Genomic DNA, 11009 nt, shown 5'->3' on the forward strand with positions numbered 1-11009 from the left:
TCTACCAAACAAAAGCAACTCTTCAGGCCTTCACATCCACCTAATCACCCCTGGATGACCTTGTGATATATAGATTAGACAGAGGGTTTCATTGTTCCTTTCACTCATAACTTTCCCCTAAATTGTTTGTACTTCCTGTGACTTGTTGGATAGTAGCTGACCTAGGAACATCAGAGCAGAATTACAAGATTGTTTCACATATTTCAACTATGAATGTGACAGCCGAAACCACACCTTGTGCATGGCACTTTTCATCTCACTATTTCTCAGTGTGTAGATGAGAGGATTTAGGATGGGGGCAATCACAGTGTAAAACACAGAAATTTCCTTATCCTTGTTCTCACCTCCTAGAGGTAAAACATAGGTATAAATACAGGGCCCAAAAAATAAAACTACTACCATTATGTGTGAACTACAGGTTGAGAGCGCTTTGAATAGCCCTGCGGACGATCTTGTCCTTAGAGAATACAATATGAGTATGTAAGAAGCAAGTAGTACAGTAAAAATGGCAACAAGTACCATCCCAGAGTTGGCAATTGCTAAGATACTAACAACATGAACATCTTTACAGACCAACTTCAAAAGAGGCTTAATATCACAGAAGTAGTGATTGATGTGGTTGGGACCACAGAATGGCAGACTGAGCACCATCAGTAGTAAAGCAATAGAGTGCCAGAACCCCAGTACCCAGGCTGTGACAATCAACATATCACATCTCCTCCTGCTCATGATAACCATGTAGTGCAGAGGCTTGACAATGGCAACATAGCGGTCCAAGGCCATGGACACCAGGATGAAGATTTCCACACCTGCCAGCAAGTGGGCAGTGAAGAGCTGGGTCATGCACTCATTATAGGAAATGTTTTTTCTTGTGGCGGCCAAGTCCCTGATGAGCCTGGGAATCACAGTGGAGGTGTAACAGAGGTCCATGAGGGAAAGATGGCAGAGAAAATAATACATTGGTTGTTCGATTAGGTGGCTGCAGGTGATGGTGAGAAGGATGACAGAGTTCCCCATTAAGACAGCCAGGTAGCAAAGCAGGAACAAGAGAAAGAACAACAGCTCTATTTGTCTAGTCTGCCAAAGACCAGTAAAAACGAAGTCTGTGATGTTTTTATGATTTTCCATGAATTCCAGGTAAATCCACATGCACAGCTGAAACTTAGTTCATTTGAAATTACACATAAAAAATAGAAGAGAATGTGGCTAGGAAGGAATATCGTAGACAAGATGAGAGGAATTACCAAGGAAAGAAAAGAAGTAGAGAATTTTTGAGAATAAAATTAATTCTGGCAGAGAAGTTATGGCAACAAGCCAAGCTCTAACCATGGAGTCTATGGATGACTGTTATGTCACACATTATGCTATTGTCATTTTTTTATCTTTCTTTTCCTATAAAACTGAAATCAGTCTCTCCCTCTCCTTCTCTACATGGACCCTTCTCCCCATTATTCCTCTCTCCCACTGCTCATCTCTCTGTGCCCCCTTTCCTTACTCTTTCTCTTCATCTTAATCTCTCCTTTTCTCCCTTACTCCTCTGCTACCTCTCTCTCTCTCTCTCTGTCTCTCTCTCTGTCTCTCTCTGTCTCTGTCTCTGTCTCTGTCTCTCTCTGTCTCTCTCTCTCTCTCTCTCTCTCTCTCTCTCTCTCTCACACACACACACACACACACACACACACACACACGNTCTCTCTCTCTCTCTCTCTCTCTCTCTCACACACACACACACACACACACACACACACACACGGTGGGGGGAGACAGAGACACGCAGAGAGAAATTTATATACTCCCATTTAGAATCAACAATTTACCTTAGTTACTAACATATCTTTTATTTTAACCATATTTTTAAGTGCAATTTTAGTTTTTTAATTGAAAGTTCTCTGGTATATATCTTTAACAAAGCTACCCCAGTTGCATCTTGATTGCAAGAATTTTTTTTTTAAGGGAAGCATTGACTTTTAACTCTTCAGACTTAAATAAAAGGCTGAGACCCTGAGAAATTGTGAATAGTGTTAATGGTCAGGAAGAATTTTCTATGATTTTCTGCTACTTTAAATGAGCTTACCTTGGAGAAAATTTTAAAACAACAAAACCTAATCTCCATGACTTCTGTCATTCAAATGGTGAAATAGAAAGTTTTGCATACTTTTTATTTACCACGTATAATGGTCTGAACATGGTATTAAATAGCTTTTATGATTTTTCCTATTTTACTTTTATCATGTCTTCATGAGTCCTTAGTCACTGTATTTCTTCTGTTTTCTTAATAGACATAAAACAGTATAGCACTGCTTTGAAAGAACATGTGATTCATATCTCAATAGCATTTGCATATTTCTGAAGATCATGGTTAAATAAAAGGGATTTTAGCCTTGGCTCTCAACCTAATTTTTCATATGATTGCTGTACAATTTTTAAATATCTTCTTATTTAAAATACCTGTGAGAAAGGTACATCAGAAATTTTCTAATATCAAATTCTATAAAGTATAAAATTAGTATTCTAAAGATTTTATTATATTTATAGCTTTGATAGAGGAGGCACAGAGAGGTGAGCAGTGGGAGAAAGGAATAATGGGGAGAAGAGAGAGGGAGAGACTGATTTCAGTATTATAGGAAAAGAAAGATAAAAAATGAGAATAGCATGTGTGACATAACAGTCATCCATAGACTTGTATGCAAAAGAAGGAGAAAATAGTATTAGGACGAGGTGGTAGCAGGATAGGTAGAGGACGGAGCAGAAGAGAATAGAAGAGATCTATATATGAAAGGATACTAATGGGACATGAGCATTTTCATCCACTCCATGCTTGTGACTCCATGGTTAGAGTGTCACTTGCTGCGATAACTTCTCTGCCATAATTTATTTTATTCTCAAAATTCTCTACCTCTTTTCTTTCCCTCATTCATTCCTTGGTAATTCCTCTCATCTTCCCTACAATATTCCTTCCTAACCACATTCTCTTCCTTTTTTATGTGTAATTTCAGATGAACTATACTTATACGTGTGTGTGTGTGTGTGTGTGTGTGTGTGTGTGTGTGTGTGGTGTGTGCATGTGTTTGTATGTAGAGTATCCATAATACTTACTTCTGTCAATATCCAGATTTTTCCAAACTTCCATGTGTCCTTTACCTTGGGCTTTATTTTCTGTGCCCTTTGGATGAAACAACAGTAGATGTGGGAACCACCTAATCTCCCATGAAACTTTAACTGAATGCAGTTTTTAAAGATTCACTGTCTGAAATACTTTAAGCAAACAGACAATGATACCCAAGGGGAACAGTCTCGAGGGTACTTTTATAAAGAAGGCTAGGCTGGCGATATGGGTCTGAGGGTCAAGCCAACAGTATCCAGTGGTTATACTTTAAGGCTTTCTTTTATTTATGTATAAGGACTATGGTCTAAATGCTCCATTTTGTTGTTGTTGTTGTTGTTGATAATGATGATATTGATGAAATCCTGGGATCTTTTGCTCAGGAAATTTGTTTAAAGACTTAAATTGCTGGTGTTTTATATGTCATATATAATAAATGATAGATTACTTCTCATCTCACTATATCACTCTGATGAGAATGACCTGACTATTACTATTATCCTTAGAAATATTACTGTAAATCATTGTTATTACTGAAATTTGAAAATACTTCCTCAGTGTTTAATTATGAACACTGGAAACTTAGAAGACATGGCTAATACTAGTATTAATAGATACTAGCATTAGTCGAATGCTTAAAATACAAAGTTCCACAGCATCTAATATATATCCTTAACTTTAATATGTGGAATTACTTTTCACCTTATCAGAAGCAGCTCACATCATCCTGGGTGAGGCAACCCAGACCCAGAATGACACTCATGGAATGTACTCACTTAGATAGAAGTGGACACTAGCCATAAAGTACTTGAAAACCATGCTATAATCCATGGACCCAAAGACTGTAAGTAACAACAAGGGCACAAGGGAGGAAATTTAATCTCATTCATAAGGGTAAATAAAATACACATTGGAGGTGAGTAGAGGGAGGGGACTGGATGGGAGAGAGGGTGAGGAGGGGAACCCATATAGATATAAGGTGTAAGGAGAGTGATGTAGGGGAGGACTGGGATAAAGGAAATAAGTGTGGATCATCTTTGGGATTAGCTGTAGACCTGGGATGGACTCTGCTATGATTGCATACAGGACCTTCACATAACTGTCTGCTGAGAGGCTTCATCCAGGAGCTGATGGAAACAGATGCAGAGACCCACAGCCAAACATCAAGGAGAGCACTCAGAGTATTTTGGAAGAGTAGGGAATAGGATTGAGTGAGCTGGAGAAGTTAAGGACACCACAACAATACAAACAGAACCAACTAACCTGGGCCTATGGAGCTCATAGAGACTGAATCACCAACTGACAAACATGCAGGGACTGGACATGGATGTATTAGACATTTGCAGATGTGCAGCTTCATGTTGTTTCTAAACAATTGGAAGAGGGCTGCCTGTGACTCTGACACCTGCCATTGGATTCTCCTCCCTTAGATGGACTGCCTGGTCAAGCTTCAGTGAGAAAGGATGTATTTAGTCCTGCTGTGACTTGAAGTCCCAGGGCAGAGTATATTCAAGTGGGGTGGGGGTAATCCCATTCTCTGAGGAGAAAAAGAGGAGGGGGTAATGAGAGGAGGAATTTGTAAGAATGGGACTAGAGGGAGAGGAAGGATGGTGACTGTCACCTGGATGTAAAGTGAAAGAATAAAATAATATTATGAAAAAGAACTGGAAATAGATATCTGTCATGGCATGTGAGAAGGATGACAGCTGTGAGTTTAAAGACAACTTGGTATACTTCCTCAGTTCTACTCCAGTCAAATCTACAAAGCAATGTTCTGTCTCACAATGGTATACCTGATACTATTTATTAAAATCTGGGAAATATTTTTCCCTAACATGCCACTTTCACATATTTACATGTAGTTCACTATCCACATGTATATTTCATGATACTAGCAGTTTTGAAATTATTTCTGTTTCCATTTTCCTTTTTTAAACCTGTGTTGATTACTCAAATTTATATGCTTTTGGCTAATATTTCAAATCTTTAATTTATATCTTCTTAAATATTTACTATTTGATTTACACAAATAAGCCAATAAAAACACTCTCTTCTTAAATAAGAAATAGGTACTAATTAGATAAAATATATTTATCCTCATAATTTGATGGCTAAATACCTATATTGCCACATTTCAGGCTCTAGACAATATTTTATCACTTAATAAAGACTACTAAAAGTACTAATATTATTTAAACAAGTGGTATTTTCATGTGTTTTAGATTTTTTTGATGTTTTTCATTGTTGTTTTAATTAAAGGGATAAAAACTTTGATATTACTTACCTCAAACTAGAGTTGAAAACATAATTGAGAAGTATGAGCAACTAGGAGCAACAAATAAAAAACAAAACTAGTGCCCCTTATGGTGATGTTTAAGTTTTGCCCATAAATGAAGAACGCAAGTTTGGTGGCTTTTCTTGTTTTAAACTTGAGCACACATAGAATTAACAAAGACTCAAGTGTTCTCACTAGTGAGGGATTTCTTTTGTTCATATCATAATCATTTAACCTGTGAAGGACTTCATACAATTTGGTTATTTTAGGTGGGAATATCTACCCTTAAGTTGGGCCATATCTCTGTGGCGGTTTATAAGAGGAATAAGAAATAACTAACTTACTCTCTATCTTTGCCTGCTTGTTCTCATGCTCAGTATCAAGTCTATTCCTTCCCTAGCATTAGAGCATACTAAGACATGTTCCTTTAGAGAACCTGACTAATATCAAAACACTAAGAAAATTAGTCCAAGTAAGAGAAAAGAAAACCTAACCAAATACTGCAATGACTCAAAAGTTAGTTAGAGTGCACCCATTTCTCCTACTTAACTATGATTATTCATAGCAAAGAACCCCCTGGGATGTTATCAGCAGGTCATTTTATCTTTACCCATCATGGAAACAACAAAATGCTTCAATTTCTTAGAACATGATTAATGGATCTGGACCTACAACCTTGATTTGTGACTAGAACTATTCCATCATAGGAGAATGGCTAGACGTAATAAAATGAAAATAAAGTTCAGATTATAAAGATTTTTGTGTGGATTGTATGTCTCACAGTAAAAAAAAAAAATACTGAGACCCAAAGAAAAATGAAACCATAACTAATTAGGGAAGAAGGAGACAAAACAGAAACCCACACAAATATTTGATATAAATGTATAAAGGAATAAGACCTCTGTTGAAGATGTGTTGTCACAAATTGCCTTCATAGAATATTTTTTAGTTTAAAGTTCAAGAGAATATTGATAAGAATCTGGAGCTAGAGAAAATACCCAAGGAGATGAAGGGGTCTGTAACCCTATAGGAGGAACAGAGAATATAAACTAACCAGTACCCACTGAGCTCATGTCTCTAGCTGCATATGTAGCAGAAGATGAACTAATCTTCCATCATTGGGAAGAGAGGCCTTTGGTCTTGTAAAGATTATATGCCCCAGTACAGGGGTATGCCAGGACCAGGAAGCAGGAGTGGGTGGGTTGGGGAGCAGGGCAGTGGGAGCGTATAGTAGACTTTTGGGATGGCATTTGAACTGTAAATGAAGAAAATATCTAATAAAATATTGTTTAAAGATTAAAGAAAAAATAATTGGTCGGCTGACCCAGGGACTCAGGTGAGATCGCCAACTTCTCTTCAGGGTTTTTCAGAGACCAGTCTGCACAGGAGAGCACATGGGACCCAGAAGCAACAGAGCTTCTTGGACAGGGTTCCTTCTGGCCTTCATCCTCAGTCTGGAGGCAGAGCTGATCCTCAGGTCACTTTGCACCTTCCCTGCCAGAAGAGAGCTTGCCTTCAACAAGTGCTCTGTCCCCTTCGACTCAGGAGAGAGTTGGACTCCCCGGACTGCTGACAGAGGCTAATAGAATCACAGGAGGAACAAGCTCCAGCCAGAGACAACTTAAACATCTAACACCAGAGATTACCAGATGATGAAAGGCAAACATAAGAATCTTACTAACAGAAACCAAGACCATCAGAACCCAGTACTCCCACCACAGCGAGTCCTGGATACAACAACACACCAGAAAAGCAAGATTCAGATTTAAAATCATATCTTGTGATGGTGGTAGAACATCTTAAGAAGGGCATTAATAACTCAAAGAAATACAGGAGAACACTGCTAAACAGGTAGAAGTCCTTAAAGAGGAAACAAAAAAAAACTTTCAAAGAATTATAGGAAAGCACTGATAAACAGGTAGAAGTCTTTAAAGAGGAAACACAACAATTCCTTAAAGAATTACAGGAAAACACAACAAAACAGGTGATGGAATTAAACAAAACCATTCAAGATCTAAAAATGGAAGTAAAACAATAAAGAAAACCCAAAGGGAGACAACTCTGGAGATAGAAATCCTAGGAAAGAAATCAGGAAACATAGACGTGAGCATCACCAACAGAATACAAGAAATGGAAGAGAGAATCTCAGGTGCAGAAGATTCCATAGGGAACATGGACACAACAATCAAAGAAAATGCAAAATGAAAAAGATCCTAACTCAAAGCATCCAGGACACAATGAGAAGACCAAACTTAAGGATAATAGGTATAGATGAGAATAAAGATTTTCAACTTAAGGGGCCAGTAAATAACCTTAACAAAATTGTAGAAGAAAAAGTCCCTAACCTAAAGAAAGAGATGTCCATTAACATACAAGAAGCCTACAGAATTCCAAGTACACTGGACCAGAAAAGAAATTCCTCCTGACACATAATAATAAGAAAAAGAGATGCACTAAATAAAGATAGATTATTACAAGCAGTAAGGGAAAAAGATCAAGTAACATATAAAGGCAAACCTACTAGAATTACACCAGACTTCTCACCAGAGACTATGAAAGCCAGAAGATCCTGGACAGATGTTAAACAGACCCTAAGAGAACACAAATGCCAGACCAGGCTACTATACCCAGCAAAACTCCCAATTACCTTAGACGGAGAATCCAAAGTGTTCCATGACAAAAAGAAATTCACACAATTTCTTTCTATGAATTCAGCCTTTCAAAGGATAATAAGGGAAAACTCCAACACAAGGAGGGAAACTAAGCCCTAGAAAATCCAAGAAAGTAATCCTTCTACACACCTAAAATATGATAGCCGCAAGAACAGAATCCCAACTCTAAAAACAAAAAGAACAGGAAGCAACAATTACTTTTCCTTTTGATCTCTTAATATCAATGAGCTCAATTCCCCAATAAAAAGACATAGACTAGCAGACTGGCTACATGAATAGGACCCAACATTTTGCTGCATACAGGAAATCCACCTCAGGGACAAAAAGAGACATTACCTCAGAGTAAGAGGCAAGACAACAATTTTATAGGCAAATAGTTCAAAGAAACAAGCTGGAGTAACCATACTAATATCAAATAAAATTGACTTCCAAACCAAAGTTATCAAAAAAGAAAGGAGAGGCACTTCATCCTCATCAAAGGTAAAATCTTCCAAGATGAACTCTCAATTCTGAATATCTATGCCCCAAATGCAAAGGGATCTACATTCATTAAAGAAACTATAGTAAAGCTCAAAGCAAACATTGCACAACACACACTGATAGTTGGAGACTTCAACACCCTACTCTCATCAATGGACAGATCCTGGAAACAGAAACTAAACAGAGACACAGTGAAACTAAGAGAAGTTACAAACCAAATGGATTTACCAGATATCTACAGAACATTTTATCCTAAAACAAAAGAATATACATTCTTCTCAGCACCTCACGGTACCTTCTCCAAAACTGACCATATAATTGGTCATAAAACATATTTCAACCGATAGAAATCTATTGAAATTAATCTCATGCACCCTATCAGATCCCCATGGACTAAGACTGATCTTCAACAACAACATAAATAATAGAAACAAAATAATAGAAAGCCAACATTCATGAGGAAGCTGAACAACACTCTACTCAATGATAATTTGGTCAAAGAACACATAAAAAAAGAAATTAAAGACTCTTTAGAGTTTATAGAAAATGAAGCCACAACATACCCAAACTTATGGGACACAATGAAAGCAGTCCTAAGAGGAAAACTCATATCTATCAGTTACACCAAAAAGAAACTAGCGAGACCATACCTTTGCAGCTTGACAGCACACTTAAATGCTCTAGAACAAAAGGAAGCAAATTGACCCAAGAGGAGTAGATGGCAGGAAATAATCAAATTCAGGGCTGAAAATAACCAAGTGGGAAAAAAAAAAGCACTATGCAAAGAATTAGAAAGAATTAGCCACACTAGGAACTAGTTTTTTGTTGTTGTTGTTGTTGTTGTTGTTGTTGTTTTGTTTTGTTTTTTTGTTTTTTTTTTGTTTTTTTTTTGTTGTTTTTTGTTTTTTTGTTTTTTTGAGAAAATGAAGAAGATAGATTAAACCCTTATCCAAACTAAGTAGAAGCCACAGGGATAGTATCCTAATTAAAAAAAAAAATCAGAAAGGAAAATGGAAACATGACAACAGAATCTGGGGAAATCCAAAACTTCATCAGATCCTACTACAAAAGGCTATACTCAACAAAACTGGAAAACCTGGATGAAATGGACAAATTTCTAGACAGATACCAGGTATCAAAGTTAAATCAGGATCAGATTAATGATCTAAACAATCCCATAGCCCCTAAAGAAATAGAAGTAGTCATTAATAGTCTCCCAGTCAAAAAAAAAAAAAAAGGCCAGGACCAGATGAGTTTAGTCCAGAGTTCTATCAGACCTTCAAAGAAGACCTACTTCCAATTTACCTGAAACTATTCCACAAAATAGAAACAGAAGGTACTCTACCCAATTCATTCTATGAAGTCACAATTACTCTGATACCCAAATTACACAAAGATACAAGCAAGACACAGAACCTAAGACCAATTTCTCTTATGAATATCGGTGCAAAAATATTCACTAAAATTTTCACAAACCGAATCCAAGAATACACCATGATAAAGTAGGCTTTATCCCAATGATGCAGGGGTGGTAATATACAGAAAACCATTAAAGTAATCCAGTATATAAACAAATTCAAAAACAAAAAACACATGATCATCTCATTAGGTCTATGAGAAAGCATTTGACAAAATTCAACACCCATTCATGATAAAATATTGGAAAGATCTGGAATTCAAGGGCCATATCTAACCATAATAAAAGCAATATAAAACAAACCAGTAGCCAACATGAAATTAAAGGGAGACAATCTTGAAGCAAGCCCACTAAAGTCAGGGACTAGACAAGGCTGCCCACATTCTCCCTACCTATTCAATATAGTACTTGATGTCCTAGCCAGAGCATTTAGACTACAAAAGGAGATCAAGGGGATAAAAATTGAAAGGAAGAAATCAAAACATCACTATTTGCAGATGATATGATAGTATATGTAAGTGACCCTAAAAATTCCACCAGAAATCTCCTAAACCTGATGAACAACTTCAGTGCAGTAGCTGGATATAAAATTAACTCAAACAAATCAGTGGCCTTTCCCTACACAAAGGATAAACAGGCTGAGAAAGAAATAAGAGAAACAACACCCTACACAATAGTCACAAATAATATAAAATACCTTGATGTGACTCTGTCTAAGNAAGTGAAAGATCTGTATGATAACAACTTCTAGTCTCTGAAGAAAGAAATCAAAGAAGATCTCCGAAGATAGAAAGATCCCCGATGCTCTTGGATTGGCAGGATTAATATAGTCAAAATTGCTATCTTGCTGAAAGCAATCTGCAGATTCAATGCAATCCCCATAAAAATTTCAACTCAATCTTCACAGAGTTAGAAAGCGAAGTTTGCAAATTTATCTAGAATAACACAAATCCTAGTATAGGAAAAACTATTCTCAACAATAAAATACCTCTGGTAGAATCACCATGCCTGACTGCAAACTATACTACAGAGCAATTGTTATAAAAAAATTGCATGATAGGGGTA

The 11009-nt window shown here is 36.9% G+C and overlaps 1 protein-coding gene across 1 annotated transcript; it reads right to left on the reverse strand.

Moving 5' to 3' along the window:
- Positions 1 to 207: 207 nt before the first annotated feature.
- LOC110319645 (olfactory receptor 4P4-like) lies at positions 208 to 1128 on the reverse strand. Its single transcript, XM_021195152.1, has one exon. It carries the CDS (start codon positions 1126 to 1128, stop codon positions 208 to 210), a length of 921 nt encoding a protein of 306 aa, XP_021050811.1.
- Positions 1129 to 11009: the final 9881 nt, after the last annotated feature.

This window comes from Mus pahari, chromosome 3, assembly GCF_900095145.1.
Source record: "Mus pahari chromosome 3, PAHARI_EIJ_v1.1, whole genome shotgun sequence".
NCBI classification, from domain to species: Eukaryota; Metazoa; Chordata; class Mammalia; order Rodentia; family Muridae; genus Mus; species Mus pahari.